The sequence below is a fragment of the Etheostoma spectabile genome, chromosome 5 (genome assembly GCF_008692095.1).
Source record: "Etheostoma spectabile isolate EspeVRDwgs_2016 chromosome 5, UIUC_Espe_1.0, whole genome shotgun sequence".
In the NCBI taxonomy this organism is placed as follows: Eukaryota; Metazoa; Chordata; class Actinopteri; order Perciformes; family Percidae; genus Etheostoma; species Etheostoma spectabile.
Genome location: NC_045737.1, coordinates 36,868,714 through 36,887,043, shown reverse-complemented (window position 1 = coordinate 36,887,043; position 18,330 = coordinate 36,868,714). Strand labels below are relative to the sequence as shown.

The 18,330-nt window shown below is 41.2% G+C and overlaps 1 protein-coding gene across 1 annotated transcript in view; it reads right to left on the bottom strand.

The window, feature by feature from the left end:
* vwa8 (von Willebrand factor A domain containing 8) overlaps positions 1-18,330 on the bottom strand; it is a 119,578-nt gene that overhangs the window by 43,647 nt on the left and 57,601 nt on the right. Inside the window, exons 16-27 of the mRNA XM_032515259.1 lie at positions 17,412-17,489; positions 17,182-17,297; positions 16,847-16,947; positions 16,171-16,277; positions 12,672-12,743; positions 11,148-11,224; positions 9,215-9,290; positions 8,504-8,639; positions 7,794-7,913; positions 6,380-6,585; positions 2,618-2,769; positions 1-95 (exon numbers count right to left, since the gene is read on the bottom strand). The exon at positions 1-95 is cut by the window's left edge and continues 13 nt beyond it. Of these exons, the coding sequence (XP_032371150.1) occupies positions 1-95; positions 2,618-2,769; positions 6,380-6,585; positions 7,794-7,913; positions 8,504-8,639; positions 9,215-9,290; positions 11,148-11,224; positions 12,672-12,743; positions 16,171-16,277; positions 16,847-16,947; positions 17,182-17,297; positions 17,412-17,489 (1,336 nt within the window). The remainder of the gene's footprint in view (positions 96-2,617; positions 2,770-6,379; positions 6,586-7,793; positions 7,914-8,503; positions 8,640-9,214; positions 9,291-11,147; positions 11,225-12,671; positions 12,744-16,170; positions 16,278-16,846; positions 16,948-17,181; positions 17,298-17,411; positions 17,490-18,330) is intronic.

Genomic DNA, 18,330 nt, shown 5'->3' with positions numbered 1-18,330 from the left:
GGCGTGTCTCAGAGGGGCAGAGCAGTTTGCGCCGAGCGTTGCCACCTTGGTTTACTGTCCAGTACCCCGTCATCTTGACCTCTGGCAGGGGCAACCTACAGATTGAAGTTCACATTTTGACAACTGCCTGGTAAGAACGGGAAAACTGTGAATTCCTGAGATATAAATCTAGCAAGTTGTGAGTAACGATGCAAATTAATGGCATGTGTTTTTGAGTGCAACTTGGCAGACCTCTCGAAGTTTTTGTTTTTTTAATTTTCCATTTAGTGAAATAATGAGTCTTTCTGTCACCATCTTGCATCTCCACTTCAAAAAAAAATCAACTCATCTTATGAGGGCATCAACATGGCCACCACAAAATAACTTCAGATGGAAGCGGTATTCTGTTCTAGTTGGGATTTCATAAAAACAAAGGCTTTAATTTGATCCCCCACGCCTCAAGAGAGAAGCCAATAAAAATTGTCTCTGTGTGTGCGTGTGTGTTTGTGTGTCTCTGCTTGTTGTGTCTGTCCAGATGTTTACTGGTCTTACCATGAATCATGGCTGGATTGTGGCCACAACCTTATTGGCTGCAGGTGGGGTAAAAGATGCAACATGACCGCACAAAACACCACAAAAAATTCCAATTGGATAAATGGTGTTGGAGGACAGACACTCAGTTCTCTAACCATAAATATTTCTATTAATGGAAAAGCAAGGAGATGCATTAAGAAAGAAGTTACTTGTTTTCCATGCCCAAAATTGGAAATCAAGAGACATTTTTTGGGCTATAATATACGTGAGATGCTGTGGGATATAAACTGTTCAAGATGGGCTTTTAAAAACAAAAAGACTCACTGAGCTTGAATGACGCCAGTACAGACATAATGGAACAGATTATCTATACAATCAGCTTTGTCATTGCTCAAGGAAAATACTTGTTTCTGCTCTGCTCTCTTCTAAAGATTTACTTGAGAGATTTATGAAACCTAATTTATGAATGTGATACATCAAATAAAACCACAGGAGACAGAAGAAACAAATATTTTCCTTTATTTTAAAGACAAAGCTGTGCATAACGAGACAATGTGCTGTAGTGTAAATGTTATAATGTCTGTGTGTGTATGGTGTGTAATGTGATGTTGCAAAGTGTACTGTCACACGACAGATTGTAGGTCCCCAGGAAGAATAGCTTTTAGCTTATGCTGAAGCTAACAGGGAACCAAATACAAACAATAAGCCGATTTCAAGCATTTCAGGATTCCATTTCTAAAAGTTACGAGTGCCCTCTCAGCACGAGGAGGTTGCCAAGGGGCTCTCCTCAAAAAGAAAAGAGTTCTACACGTCTCTGCTGACAAGCTTCTGGGATTGTTCTATTAAAGGCAAACAGTTACCCCAGTAATATCAAGAACCATTCACTGTAACAAGGTCACTGAGGGGAACAACGTTGGAACCTTTGGAGGGTGATTAAGCGATGTAAAAAATGGGTTAGCTTTCATTTCTACAATATAGACAATTTTGTCAATTTGATTAGCAACATTGCACCAGAAAGAAGTCTCATGGGAATTTTTTTTAAATTGTAATCTAAAACTGTAATTTAGTATAAATAAAATATTAAAAGAAACTTGTACCGCTTTTGTTACATTTAAAATATCTGACAAAGATGATCCCTGCTATAGAAAGCAGGTTATGACGACAAACGGGTTAATATTTTAACACACTTTACTAGAATAGATTTCCAGTAGTAGGTTCCACCCAACAAAGATAAACGTCATGACAGCATAGGAGATTATCAGTCGCCGTCAGTGGGACCTCGGTAACCGGCTCCATGCTAATGCTAAACATAAGCCTCGTTGGTTGCACATTGTTGCGCATGACATAAGGTCACGACCAAACATTAGCGATTGGTTATGGCAGATCCCGAGTGGCTCTGGGTACATCCAATAGTTTTAAACTTCAACAGACTATCAGGCTAATTCAAAACAAGTTGACACCGACTCAACTTTTGGAGAAAAGCAACCGTCACATCACGCTGCGGTGACCAATCATGTAACCAGAGAGTCACATCACGCTTCTGCTTACATGCAATCATGTAACCAGAGATCAGACTTGTTGGTGTGTTTTGAGCTATGGTTTAAGGAGGTGTGAGAATCCCGTACAGGAAATGGGAAACATCACTGCCTCTATCTCTGCCACAACAGTTGTAAAACACTAGGAGGATAAAAAACTAAACAAAAGCCCTGAACTGCCCGGGGGTTTGTGTAAGAGCTGAATGTTTGCTGCAACAACAGCGCACTCGCCATGTCTTGCTTGTCTCTTTTCTTTCTCTCTCTCCTGTGAAATGATGCTGCTTTCGGAAAAAGTGCGGTCGAAAATCTATCAACAATCTGACGGGTAACAGTAATCGTGGAATAAAAAGTCTACTTGTGCTCCCTGGGCGGTTCAACAACATAACAGGATGCACACAAATGGGCAGTTTGATTGACACTCCACCCCTGCGGCAAATTGCTGGATCTTTTTTTTGTGTGTGTGTGTGTGTGAATGCCCCGTAGTCAGGTACTGGATGTGCATGGATGGGCCTTCAATGTTTGTGTTTGTGTGTGTCGTCCTTGCGTCTTTGTGCTTCTGATGCCCTTACTCCTTAGCCAGTTTGACAGAGCTGGGCTTGGCGCCGATGGGAATCCCGTGCTTGTGCAGCGCTTCGATCAGAACCTCTCGCATGTCTTTGTTGTACGAGTCAAAGTCGAAGACGTTTCGCACCACGTTGGCCAAACCCTCATCCGGGAATTTCTGTGAAGTAGGAGAGCGAGGGAAGGAGGAAAAAGGTAGAGAAGAGGAAGCAAGAGGGAAGTGAATGGCAAGAAGTCGGAAAGGTTAATTGGGGAAAAAAAGGTGACAAGAAAGAGAGAGTAGGGACCCGGCGAGAGCAAGAGAGAGAGGGGGGTGGATGAGGGGGAAAAGGATGGCGGGAGCAGGGAGTTTTGGAAAAGAGAGACAGGGAGAGGAAGTGAGAGGAATGACAGGGCGATAAGAAAGAACAGGGAGGGTGGCAGGTAGGATAAAGAATTTGTGAAAAAAAGCAGAGAAGATAGAGTGAAGAGGGTCAAAAAAGGAAAGAAAGTTAATATGATTTACAAGTCTTCAACAGGGGTCGATGCAGGGACACAGTCTGGAATATAACGTGTTATCTGGAAGACAGCACGTCCTCTCTAGACTCTGACCACAACACTGACAGATGAAAAGTCTTCTCTTGCTGAGGCAGCTTTGTGTTTGGGATATAATGAGAGAGACACAAGTTATATTGCCTCAATACATTTTCTGTATTGCACAGTAACAATGCCGACATGTTTGGTTAATCGGCAATAAAAGCAGAGAGACGGAGAGGCTGGAAACAAAAGTAGAGAGACGGAGGCTCCACTAAAACTAAACTAAGTTAATAAAATGTTGACATAACCCAGGTACAACTCTGGCTACTGGGAACTTTTAAACAGGCATTTGCAATTATTTTTGACAATTCTGTAGAGCAGTTGTCCCGATAAAGGCAGGGAATTTTGTGTTTGCACCAGATACCCCACTCTCAGTGCTGATGCACAACAATGACTTTTGATACCTTGAAATATTTGTTATTCTACAAAACCACGCCATAGTCCTTCATCAGAGAGTTGTTCAGACAAAATGTTAGCCTGGACAACTCTCTGATGGAGGAAGAAGCAAGCAGGATTATGAATCTAGTTTGATACAAGCTTTCAAGTAGTTGAGAGTTAAAGATATATCGATGAACTTTGGTTCAAAACGCCGTCCTGGTACCGACTAATTGCAAAATATAACTTATATATAAAATGAACATAATAGCAACATAACAACAGAAAGACGTCTTTTTATAAAAAAAAATTGTCTGGAAGTGACATTTATTATTATATTTATTTATTTATTTATTTATTTATTTACTTATTATTTTTGTGTGGCTGTAGTTGTTAAATGTTTGATATATATACATATTTGACCATAATGGCACTTTCCAACGTTCACATGACATTGCTTTTTACACTGTTAGGCCTATAAACTGCGGTACAATCAATGACAGCTTCGCCCCTACTGGAAATAACTAAAACATACTGTAGATTGGATGTAAAGAACATTGGGCTGTATTGATCGGGGTTCCCAGTTACTACAAAGTTTCAATTAAGACCAAATGTGAAGTGGTAATTAGGGTCAACGGTGGTTATTGCTTCGAAAGAAGCAATATGGACTCTGACTTAAATGAACTTGTATCTTTGGCCGGTGGGGAAATCAAATATAAGGGCTTGACCCTGGGCTAGGAAGTATTGATCTGCAGTAGAACGAGCTCCAATCTTAATTTTCCTCTTCTCTAAACCCAGTTCTTCTGGTTATTTCGTCTTCCTCTCTGGACTAAATACTGTGCACATTTCCTAAAGAGACCTAAAGAGACACTGATCATTAAATGCAAACAAAAGAAGTACATTTGTATCTTACAGCATTTCTTCTGACTCCATGCATGTTTTAAATTATGGAGTACCAACTTTTGCCTTCTGACTGGCGATTTAGATTCCCTTTGTTTAGATACAACGGGCTTAAGAACTCTATTATACATCAGTCTATCCCGTTGCTAAACCACAACCAGTGTGCTGCCAATTAAGATCTGAACCCGAGCATGGTCAGGAGGAGGAAAATGTAAATTATCTACTTTATGTTCACATGTTCTCCACAGCTTGGCTAGAGCTGCAAAGATGATTCCATAAGCAGTCAACTTTTAAATTATCTGATTCAAACTTCTTAAATGTCAATACTTTCTAGTTTCTTCTCTCCTCTGTGACGGTAAACTGTATTTCTTTAATGTTGTGGACAAAACGAGACATTTGAGGACGTCATCTTGGGCTTTGGGAAACAGCGATCGAACATTTTTCACATATTTTATAGACAAATCAACAAAAAAAAACTAGAATAAATTCAACAGACTAATCGACAATGACAATAACCGTTAGTTGCAGCGCTGACCATGGCTCCACACGACTGGAGATGGATAAATGAGTAAAGAAGCTGCTTACTATTCAAACAACATCACAAATAAAATGACACTCATTGTGTGGGTAACCATGGATACTATGCTCTCTGCTGTGTATGTTCAACAGTGTCTTGAGGGAATCAAAGAATCACTTTGTTACTAAACTGAATAACATTTCCATTGAAGTCTGTTTGGTAAATAATTACAAGCTTAATCCAAAGTAAGGGAGTCCCATTCGGCATGAAATATGTTGTGTTGAGGATGTCAGACTTCTAATTACTCAAAGCTATCTGCTAAGTTAGATGTTTGCAGTGCAGATTTGTGGGCTTTTTATAATGAGGAAGTATAAAGACAGATGGTGAAATGGGTAGGGAAGGGGGGAGAAAAGGGGAGCTGTGGGGGGGTATGTTGAGACTCAAACAGCATACAGTGATAAATTCTTTGAAAGCACAGTTAATGTGATCCACAACGGATATTATGTTGTTATTTCACGCCTACCCCACCCCACTCCAGGTGTGTTCCTTTTTGCCCCTGTTCAATGTCTGGCATCTCTCAGCAACTCTGTTTTACTATCATGCCGTTCTTTTCATTTACAAGAAAATATGAACTCTCAATCTCTCTTTGTTTTATTCCTTAAACAAATGTTTCTGTCACTTTTTGTGTACAAACGATAAAGGCCTTCCAGGACAGACAATCGGATAATAAACAGTTGTCGTGCCTCGTCCTTCTCTACAACGGCTGGCTTTTCTCCCAGCCTTCAGCGGGGCCATTGAGAACTGTGTTTCAACTGAGTTGAAACTGCACACTTTTGCCTTCCTTCATAGTTCTTTTCTAGGATAACCAGGGCAGGTGGCAAAACTCCCTCTGTCAACTGCCGATTATATGGTCATTCTGGTTTGGCCGTGTACGTGGAGGTGTGTGTGTCCATGTGTGGGTGTTCTTGCCAGTTTAATCGAGGCGGGAACAGGGTCTCCCCTCTCTGTCAAAGCTGTGGGGTGAGGACACTCTCTTGCATTATTAAAGTGTCTAGCAGTGCAGGTTTGAGGTCACATTATCTTTATGAATTATTGATAATAAAAATACAGTCTGGGACCAAACCTGAGAAAAGGAAAAAGCAAAAGCAGTGTTGTACTGCTAAAGGATACTGTATGTATTGTATGTGTATGCTTAACGGCAGAAACACACCATAGGGTGAAGGTACAGGAATCGCTTTGGCATCTCCTCTATTTCTTCCGCGAGCCACGTTGCAATTGTGTCAGGTCCGGCAGGTTCTCTCATACAGTACGGGAAGGCCACAGTGCAGCCGGATACTTTCACAAAATAAAACCTATTTTGCAGCGCTGCAGCGTGCAGTGTGCTGTTAGTGTGTCTTCTTACCTGGAGGTGTTTGACTATGTTGACCACCTCTCGGGTGGAATAGGGGTAGGTGATGGTGCCCTGGTCGGCCATGGACCTCAGCTCTCCGAATGCGGCCACCAGCTTCTGCAGAGTAGCATCGGGAACGTTTGGGCCGTACTGTTTCAGCATCGCCAGCTCCGCCTGGGGCTTTGGATTGTCCACAGCATGGCAGCTAAAAATATCCCCTGTTCAGGACAACAGCAAGTCATTCTGTGCTGTAGTGACATTTTTCCATCTCTCGTAACTTTTCTAAAGAAATACTGATTTAGCTCTTTGCATGGCAATTTATTTTTGATTTTGTATGTCTACATTTGTGCATGTAACTTCGGTTGTGGTGTTTATATGAGCCGTTACATGTTTCTACCACACCCTCACATGTGAAACAAATACACTTAACTAAATTAAACTATGGTCTGGTTTAGAAATGTTTTACCTAAACCGAAAGCCTTGCACATTGCTGCTCACTGGAACAAGGACAAACAGTTTTATTTATAAAAAACACATGAAATCAGACCCTGTCAATGTTATCCAGTCGCAGCAGAGCCACCTACAGTCAACAAAGTAATAGTGGGACTTTAAACATGCAGATGTGGAGGATGCTCATGTGCATCACCTACAGGCAAGGAATGTAACGGCTGCTGGAACTTTGACAGGTCTGGAGAGTAAAACTTGAAAGACCCTCAAACTCCAGGTTGCAGACGAATCGATTAGTTGACAACTATCAAAGTACTCTGCAACTATTTTGATAATCGATAAATCTGTTTGAGTAATTTTTTATGAAAAAAAAGAGTACAACTTCTCTGACTACAGCTTGTTAAATGTGAATATCTTCTAGTTTCTTCTCTTATCTGCAACAGGGACCTGAATATCATTAAGTTGTGGCCGAAACACGACATTTGAGGACGTCATCTTGGGCGTTTGGGACACAGACATCATCTTTGGGAACACCCTGATTGACATCTTCCCCCATATTAGATTCATCATCATCAGAAAACAATCGACAGATTAATCATTAAGAGAAATAATGATAAGTTTTACCAAACCAGGGTTTGAGTCTTTGCTGGATGTCATTTCCCATCTCTTCCTTGTTTTATGAAACATCTCTAATGTCTCCTGCTCTTTACTGCTTCCTGAGACACGCCCTTGGCCTTGGTCCAAATAAAAGTGCCAGCTCATTTAAAAGGAGCCATATCAGTCCCAATTCGCTTTCCTAGTGTATCTGATCTGCTTAGCTTTGAACTATATGGGTTTATTATTTAAATAAAAGAAAAGATTTCTAGTCCTCTGCTCCAGGCTGTGAGTGTTGTATACGTACGTGTGTGTGTGTGTGTGTGTGTGTGTGTGTGTGTGTGTGTGTGTGTGTGTGTGTGTGTGTGTGTGTGTGTGTGTGTACCTAGAGCTCCAAAAAAGTCATTGCCCAAGAAAGGAAAACCAGGTCTGTTAGCCAGGACGAGCATCCTGAAGTCTGGGTGCATGACTATGGTGTTGGGCCTCCCCTCAGCTTCACAGGGATCTTTGGAGGGGACACAGTCTTAGTTAGAACGGCATATGAAGCAAACAAACACCAACAGTACCCATACTTCCTGTTTCTGCATCTACACTCTTTTTAATTTTGATTGACCCTCTTTTATGAAAAGCGCTGAGATAACCGTTGTTGTGCGTTGGCGTTATATAAATAAAATTGAATTGAAATACATTTGTCTTGCACAGCTGCACATCAACAGTCCAAATAGCACCTCTCTCAAGTTTGTGTTTACAAAGTCTCAAGGTTGTGTTTGCATTCCTCTGGGAGACAGAGGCCCAGGAATGGAGAAGCTGTCAGCGACTACTGGGATTGCGCGGGACTACTTGGAAAACAGGCCCGTTTACAGTACAACATGATCCAAAATCTACTGGTACCTGTCCATAAAGGCTTTTATCCTAAGCCTTCTTCAGTGGCCTGCAATCCAGTGTTTTATTCGTGTTTGTCTTCCGGGACATCCAATCCTCAACTCATCCATTTAACGGTCCCGCTTCTGCGTGCACGCGGTCTCTGGGACCTGTCTACTGTCACGGTGTTAAAAAACCCTGCATGTGTGTTTGTGCGTGCTGTTAAATGAGTACCTGAGATGATTCTGCGTCCGTCAGCCAGGATCATCTCTCCGCTCTCCACCAGGGTTTTGAGGATGCAGGTGACGTTAGTGGGAGCTTTGTCGGCCTCGTCAATCACTAATATGTGACCCAGTTTTACTGCCTTCACCTGCACGCACACACAAAATGTGTTGCTGATCTACTTTTGTTGCAAGAAAACATGCACGTCCCAAAAAAAGCCACAGCTCTGGTGACACACTTGAACACACTTTTTCTTCTACTTTTTCTGAGTACAATTTTTTAATAACGATTACAAAGGATGGTCCAAACTATGTAAATAAATCCCACTTCTATCAAACTGGAATTTCCATTTAAAATGCCCTATACATCCAATTATTCTTTTGGGTTTAGAGAATGTACAGACTGTCCTGTTGCACCTGTTAGGGCAGGAAGGTCTGGCAAAAGCGAGACTAATCTTTTTGGCACATTAAATATTTTAACCTCATGTAATTTTCTGCATAGCTGATGAATTCAAAAGTCCAATACAAAAAAAACTTTAAAAAGAAAAACTAAAGACAAATAAAACAACATTTGAGTGGGTGTGCAGGGCCTTTAAGTGAATTTCAGGTCCTCTGACTTTTATTAGTGCCTGATCACACCAGCGATGCGTACACCCCTTTCACTGCAGACATTGTGTGCGTGCATGCATTTGTGCGTGCGTGCGTGTGTGTGTGTCTGACTGACCAGAGGTGAGTCCTCGTACATGATGATGCCATCTCGGACTGAAGGCTGTAGGGTCAGAGTTTGGACGGTCGTATCTCTGAAGGAAACAACAGTAAACAGGGTTGACATTGTACAAATCCATTCATGAAATCAAATTGCCCTTTTGCTTTCGTGTTAAATACCAATCAAAATCTGTGAAACGATTACGTCAAATTTCACATTTTACTTCTGCTGTTACCGTGGCCATATGGGTCTTTGACCTCCAGAGGTGGTTTCCGTCAACAGATCAAACACAGCACAAAGCACAGGCCATGGCATTCGCATGTCTGGTATCTGTGTTTCTTTAACTAAGTACGACTTGATCTGCAAAGATGCAGGCCAGTTAAAAATGGTGTCAGTGATACTGTGCTTGGCTTCAACAGGCCAGCAACACATACATAATGTTGAACCATCTCTCCTAAAGCTTTGAACATCCTGTGGCTTCCAACATTACCACTCCCTCTTTCTCAGAACATCCTTCTCTTTAGCCCTCCCCTCCAACAACCCTCTCTCTCCGATACCTCCACAGCGTGAACCAGGAGCTGTCCTAGTTTCCTTCCTGGCCAGCTGCATCTCTCTTGCTTTTTTCTAAACCACATCTCTGTAGACCTTCACTTACAGGCTCCCAAAAGCCACATGCAGCGATCCTCCAGCCTCTGCCCTGGTCTAATATTAGCTGCTGCTACAGTAGCTAACCAGGCCACATCCAGCCTCAGCTCCACTTTGACTTTCATAAGACTTTGAAAAACTAAACACACACACACACACACACACACACACACACACACACACACACACACACACACACACACACACACACACACACACACACACACACACACACACACACACACACACACACACACACACACACACACACGAGAAGTTGTCTGTTTCTAGATGTGGATGTTTCTAGATATAAATGCAAACCACAGTGAGATTGATAACTTCATTCCTTCATTTAATGATATTTATTGGCATTCTGTTTGGTGCCTCCCATCACAGATTCACTGACGTACAAAACACTGCTGTTTTCGTAGTGCCAAGATAAATCTCTGGCCTCATCGCTGCCTCTGATTGAACAAAGCTACATTCAACAGCGAGGCTGATTTCAGGGCTGACAACACATTGATCTCTGGATGAGCAACTCAGACCCAATTTTCACTCTATTTAGGTGTGATCGTGGAAGTATTTATACAAGCAGTGAACCAGAGCTAACAGACGGCACTTCTTTAATATGGGCACGTGAAGTCCTTGTTCTGGTGAAGGACGGCCTGATATACTGAGGACCAAAATAGTTGTTGACACACTTTGATTGGAAGGCCAATGCTGGCAAGGTAGGAAGAGAAATGCTGGTTGCTTACATCTCCCTTAAATAGGGTTTCTTTTTCCCTTCTATTGGAAAACTACAAGTATCTAAAATAAAACCCATTTGATTATTACTCTTGAAAAACATCATAACTTGCCAACCATAGTAGATACATTTAGACTGTTTTAGAAGGGAACATCTGAAGTTGTGACCAAGACACTGATACATAACTTGGATTCACATGAGCTGTCAGAATGAAATTGAAAGAAAAGACTTGAAAAGAACCTATTGTACTTTTTTTCTAGAAGACGTTCAGAGAAAGTTTGAGACAGTGACTTAGAATGAAAAAAGTCAGTCCAACAAGAAAATGAAAACATTGAGGCAGGATTATTAAAGAGAATGAAGATTACTGTGCCTGACATTTCTTCCCAGTTCTCTTTAAGCATCTAGGTTCAAATGGATAGTTCACAAGTTAAAAAAAACAACTTTTATTATCAAGCTAATTTGTGTCAGTTCAGATCCTCTAGTTCTTCCACGTTTTAAGTAGAAAAGTGTGTGGCTAAAAACTTGTGTACACTTTGAAAATGATACTTGGCTTCTCCTCACCTGTGGAGCTGTAGGTATTCTCTGGGCCTGTTCAGAAGGTGCAGAAATCGATCCACTATTTTATTCTTACCTACACCCTACAGAAAGATGCAGGGGAAAAAAAAACATTCAACCAGCAGAGTTGAGTGAAATATTAATGCACCAACTGTGTTTCAGTAACATAGGCTGTAATGAGAGATGAAGAGGTGTCCCTTCCATGCGCAGAGAGGCAGTGCTGAGAGGGAGAGCCGAGTGGGTCCCGTAAGTTTTGATGCTGCTTCATTCTGACAGGGGCTGTTTTTTGGGACTCCCACTGGCTGCCTCCTCCGGATGGCTGCTGACTCCCTCGGCCAGTCTGTCAGACGTTCAGTAAGCCGTTCTGACAGCTCCTAATGTCTCAGCTTGGCCCATGCATGATCAAGCACTCAGATTTGCAAATAGCTTCTCCCACTCAGTCCTTCTCACGAGCGCACGCACACATAAACATTAGTGCAGGAACACACGGGGACAACTTCCACTGAACTGCCAGAGCAACCATATCAACTTTCACTCCCTCTTCCTCCTCTCTTCTCCCTGTAACCCTGGCCGTTAGAACCTGAATAAAAAACAACTGATAAAATTTATGTTATCAGTTGTTTTTTATTCTACATATTAATGTATGTGTATTGTATGGATTGTTTTTAACAATCTACAGTTTATGTACATATAAGCCACTGTTTAGAGATTTTATTTATTTTATTTATTTATAAATTTCCTCACTTATAATAGCGCTTCCTCAGTTAGGTTCAGCTCGGTTCCAGTTATTAATGAACTAATTTTTGTCGATTTAGGCGTGGGTGAATGGGAGTGATATTGTGTTGAGTTTGTATATCTGTGTGTGGGGTACGGGGGTATTGTATAAAGCACTTTGTGCTACATTTACATGTATGAAAAGTGCTATATAAATGAAGTACTGTATGATTGATTGCTGGATTTGGTTTACATAGTCTGGATCAACAGAAGTACATTTCCAGGATAAAGCGTGGGGCCTTCAAGCTACGGAGCGACATGCTGCAAAGGGCAAGAAAATTTGGATTGTGCAACAAGGCAGGCCTGCTCAGTTCTTTCGGGGAATGATTGTAAAGATTTAAAAAGAATATGTTTACAGCATTTATCTAATCTAACTGGGACGTTTGGCAGGATGCTGTGGACAAAGCACATACAGCGATACACTGGTAATAAATAATGAGGTATAGCCATGTATTCTCCTAACTTAAATAGCTCACGTTACTATATTGTGTCAACAGTTAACTTGATTTAATATCGTATGTGGCGTTTTCTTTTGCTGGGTGCAAATGTTCCACCAAAACAAGTTCCTCCCAGAGACTATTCTGCAGAGCCGCCGCGGCTGCGTCCGGAGCTTTGCTGTCCAATATGTTTGGGATTGGTTTAAAGAAAAGCAAACAACCCAAAGCGGGGGGTTTTCTAACCCTAATTCAACAGGGCTATTTTCTGGGTGCCGGGGATTTTTAAGTACAGCTGGAAGTTAGCGTATTTGTCACTCACCTGGTTGCCCACCAACAGGAGGTGCTCTCCTAACAGAAAGTCCTTCAACATGTCCTCCATCACCATCGTGTGCTGCAGAGACATTTAAACAAACAGATGGCTCAAAAATTCCTTTGGACTCACACACATGTCAACTGAATCCAGTAGGGCATTGTGGAAAATTGCATTTCACATATTATGAACAAAAAGTATTGATGTTCCTCTATAAATATTAAAATGAATCGTAAAACCACATGGGTTTGTGCTTTCTCCTCCCCTCTGCTTTACAACTGTGATTCTACTCTGAAGAAAGAAAAACAGGCCATTCAAAAAGTAGGGCATCCTCGTTGCGCTCATCCTTTCTCACCCTCTTCCACTCTTTTTTTAGTCTCCAATCCAACAGGCGGAGGAGAGAGGGCAGAATGAGGACGGAGAGAGAGTGGGAAAGAGATAAATCTGGGACACATTGCGCCATCAGTGTCGCCAGAGGATGTAAGCATGTCATGTCCTTAGTTGGTTTCTCTCTGGACTTTGGCCAATAAGACATGAGACATCAACGTCAAAGAAACAAAAACTGGTACAGCATACAACGTTTCCCCTTGTAAATCTAGAGCAAAGCTGGTATCGGTGAGTACTGAAGTTTATGCACCAATCTGATACCACGTAGTTTAGCACTGAAGAAAATCTTCTTTAAAGAAGTTTATTTATGTTCTTTTTCAGTTATGACTGACTGTCAAACTACATAACAGAAGAAAGTTTGGTGGTATTGCTTGTTTGTTTATTCATCATTCACAAAGACTTTAACAACACAACATTCTTAGATGCATCCAATTCTTTAGAACGATTTAGAACTATTCGATAATCGATTCTGACGAGGTAATAATCAAAGTCTCCAGACATGTATACAAGTCAAAAAACAGACTGACTGAAAGAGGATGGGATAATGGAAAACAACTTAGAGTTTAGGCAAGAGTGCAGAAAAAAACACTGCCAAAAAAAAAAAAAAATGGCCGAAAAGAAATCTTAGTATATATACATATAATCAAATAAGGCATGCATTAAAAAATTAGGCAAAACAAATAGAGGCTGTTCATCTACTTTATCACATTACATCGGACCACCTCATGTTTCATGTTCTACAAGGCCAATTCTCCACCTTTAAACATGACTGAGTTTAAGGCTTAGGCACGGAATGACTACAAAATAAAAACCCCAGTAAACAAAACATTTCATAAAAATGTCACTTTATGAGTTTTTTTTAACATTAATATGAGTTCCCCCAGCCTGCCTATGGTCCCCCAGTTTCTAGAAATGGTGATAGGTGTAAACCGAGCCCTGGGTATCCTGCCCTGCCTTTGCGAAAATGAAAGCACAGATGGGCTGATCTGGAACATTGCCCCCTTTGAGGTCATAAGGTGCAAGCTTACCGTCCCTTTCTCCGCTTTGCCCGCCCAGAAAATTTGCCCCCCCCCATGAGAGAGAGACATCATGGCTTTCAAACGAGCAACGTGGCAGTTGGTCAAGGCCACACCCCCAACCTCCACCTTGCCCCCCCCCTCTCTTCCTCTCAAAGGCATAAAGAGACTTCAGATACAGTATTAGGGGACCACTAAGGTCTATATAAAAAGAGACTTCAGATACAGTATTAGGGCCACTAGGTCTATATAAAAGAGACTCAGATACAGTGTTAGGGACCACTAAGGTCTATATAAAAGAGACTTCAGATACGTATTAGGGGACCACTAAGGTCTATATAAAAGAGACTTCAGATACAGTATTGGGGACCACTAAGGTCTATATAAAAGAGACTTAGTACAGTAAGGGGACACATGGCCTATATAAAGAGACTTCAGATACGATTAGGGCCACTAAGGTCTATAAAAAGAGAACTTCAGATACAGTATTAGGGACCACTAAGGTCTATATAAAGAGCTTCAGATACAGTATGGGACCACTAAGGTCTATATAAAAGAGACTCAGATACAGTTTAGGGACACTAAGGTCTATATAAAGAGACTTCAGATACAGTATTAGGGACCACTAAGGCTACTATAAAGAGACTTCAGATACAGTATTAGGGACCACTAAGTCTATATAAAGAGAACTTCCAGATACAGTATTAGGGAACACCTAAGGTCTATATAAAGAGACTTCAGATACAGTATTAGGACACTAAGGTCTATATAAAAGAGACTTCAGATACAGCATTAGGGGACCAGCAAGGTCTATATAAAAGCATCCAAAAAGCACCATGTCATGGGACCTTTAAAACTTGTGTGTGACAAATACTGCATGTGTCAAACTCAAACAAACTCAGATTTATATGTGTATATTTTTTTAAATCACACATGAAAATGTACATAAAACAATTGTTGCATCGAAATGCATTAATAATCGGTTTGGAATCAAATTGTGAGGTGCCCAGAGATTCCCTCCCCTGCACTGGCAGAGGATCTGTAGTCTGTATCGGATTTGGTATCAGAAAGGAAAAAAATCGCTAGTAAAAATTTAGCATCTATCTCAGTTTTTACAAGAGATCAATAAACATTTACAAGCACAGTAGCGTAAATGTGTGTTTAATAATAGAAGTTAAAGTTACATTTGAATATGTGAAGATGTAGGAGAGAGTTTGTTGATTTCTACTTGTCGTACTGAGGAACTTGATTCCAGTTTCAGCTGCTTTCATCCTGGAACCTCTGATCGCTGCCAGCACAGAGGCGAGCATTCAGCATGCAAAAGTAGGACTGGGAGGAATGTGTAGTTCTGCCCGTTTTCACGCCTACGGTATGCACACTTGCACAATTACTGCATCAAGCGGGGGTGACTGTCGTATTTTGGTGCTTGAAAGTTAGAAAAGAACTGGCAAACCCCAACATATCTGACTTTTCACTGGTTCCATCCTCTCACAAACAACGTGACTCGCTAAGGAACGGCTGTCTATAGTTTTAAGGTGTGTAGTATACTGATTTTGCATGACTTTTGCTCTTTTCTACATTCAGTAAAAACATTTTTTTTTTTAAAGTGTGTTTCTTGCTTTACACACAGAGAATTACAGCGCAGAATTAAAGTCAGATGGATTTCTTATCCAATAAAATCCACCAATAACAGCAATCAGAGGTCAATTACAGTGTACTGGCCGGGGCAGATTTTGCTGCAGGATAAGCGTCTCTGAGACTGAACAACAAAGGGCCTGGTCCTGGGAAATATCAACTAATACCAGAACTAAAAGTAAAATCCTTCATAATGAAATCATGTCACACAATGAAACAAATTAAAACAAAGAACAAGGAAGAAAGATCTTTCTCGGTTTGAGAGAAAATAAACAAAAACGAATTATTCTTTATTGTTTCTAATCCTGTTTTTTTTTTTCCTTTCTTATGTGATCAAATCTGGGTCATGTGCTGGAAATAAATGCTTTTGACAATCCCACAAGGTTTGGTGCAAGGTAGTCTTGCAGTTACAGAGTTGGGTTGGACTGATATGTGTTTAATTTGGTTATGAGTTAAGTGTGTAATATTACCTGAAGATTATCATAGAAGAGCACGTCTGGAACCTTCATTTTCTCACTGGCGACGTAAACGGGAGCAGACACGCTGCCAATAGTCAACACACCATCCTTCACCGAACCTGGACAAACACAGTAGATGCAGTCACTGTGTGTGTGTGTGTGTGTGTGTGTGTGTGTGTGTGTGTGTGTGTGTGTGGGGAGGGGGGGGGTCTTGTTTAACTATATTCTTGGGTCCAAAAACCGGGAGTTCAGTATACTTGTGGGGTCCCGACAGCTTTGTGGGGTCAAAGTGGTGGACCCCAAAATATGAAAGGGCTTTAGGGACTATTTTAATAATATGTGAACAAGTTTGGGTCATTTCTCATAAAAAAAACAAATCAAGAGTCTCAGATTTCAGCTCCTTAAAAGTAAACATTTAAGAGTTAATATATTTAAGAGTTAATATAACATTGATTGCCATTTTTCACCATTTTCTGACACTTTATCGAACAAAAATCTAATCCGATTAGTGAAGAAAATAATCGACAGATTAATCAACAATGAAATTGATCGTTACTTGCAACACATTAATTATTAATTACTGTCACTTAAACTTTCTTTAGACACTGACACTCTTTACTCTATGAAATGTATTTGGAAACATTGAGTAGTTGAATTAATCTCATCTGGATAGCTGACTGGGACTTACAGCTGAAGTCACAAGTGTGTTCAGCTGGATCTGGGGTGTCCTGTATGGAGCAGTTGGCGAGGCTTTTATCAAGAGAGGCCCGGGCTAGGCTGGGCAGGAACCTAAAACACATAAGCTCATTATTAATCACCGGGGCGCAAAATCATATTGCATTCAAAACTCACTTTGTATCAAACACGAACATTACAATCTAGACACAAATTAGGTGTGTGTGTGTGTGTGTGTGTGTGTGTGTGTGTGTGTGTGTGTGTGTGTGTGTGTGTGTGTGTGTGTGTGTGGTGTGTGTGTGTGTGGGGTGTGTTTGTGTGCGCGTGCGCGGGCGTGGGCGGGTGTACCTAGAAAGACAAGCCTTATTGACAGCGTGAGCGATGCTCTCCTCGGGGTACTGAGAGAAACGGCGACAGATCCTCAACAGCTGTCTGGTGGATAGAGAAGAGGCCAGAGACTGGGCCTGGAGACACACACCATACACAAATAAATTACTTCACATACTGTACATCCCACACGTAAAACACACTGGTGAAAGCACACACAAACACCCACACCCCCACACACACACACTTACTGTGGCGTCATTTGTCTTGCGGAGACTGTGTGTGAGGTGCAGTAGCTGCTCGGCTGCTTCCTTTGGAACATTAGGAGTCTATGAAGTGAGAGAAAAAGAAATAAAAGGCTGATGAAGAGGATGGTACTTGTATGAAGAGAGAAGTGGATTTGAGACACAGAAATCTTTTACAGTTGCCAATTTATGAGGTTCACCTAGCTAAAAATGTATCTAGTGTAACACACGTTCTGCAATAAATCCTCCTTCATGACGGCTATAATGGGCAGCTGTTGTGAAACTGTTTAGAAAGGTGTTGATTCCACTGTATGCTCATTTTGGAGGATGTAGTTTGTGTTGCATTGGACTGTATTTCATTACACAAGGTTATTTAGCCTTGCAGTCACTGATATAAATGGGGCTGACAAAACACAGTTTATTTCCGTTACTCATCAAGATCCAGATTCCACGTAGTTACCTGGAATTTTCTATTAGACACAAATGAAATCAACAAGACCATGTGACCACCTTCAGGCCCTAAACAACAAGCCACGAGGTGTCTTGTTGTTTGATCGACTAAGATGCTAATCATGTAATAGCAAAGATTCCCTTTTAACGCTTAAAACCCAAAATGCTTCTGAGCTGCTGCAGCCTGTTTAACCTAACACCTGACTGAATGGAATCGATAGACCTCAGGTTAACCTGACCATGCAACACAATGGCCCCGGGAATAGCCAAAAAATGTTTGTATTTAACTTGGTGCGCAAGTGTGTGTCAGTGTATGTGCGTGCGTGTGTGCGTGCGTAAGGAACAACAAGTTGTTCAATGTAACACCTACAGTATCACTGCCAAGCAGAGTTGGGTGGTGTCCAAATTTTGATACCATAAAACCTCCTCCCTATTTTACGGTATACGGTATTACCGTGACTAATTAAAAATGATG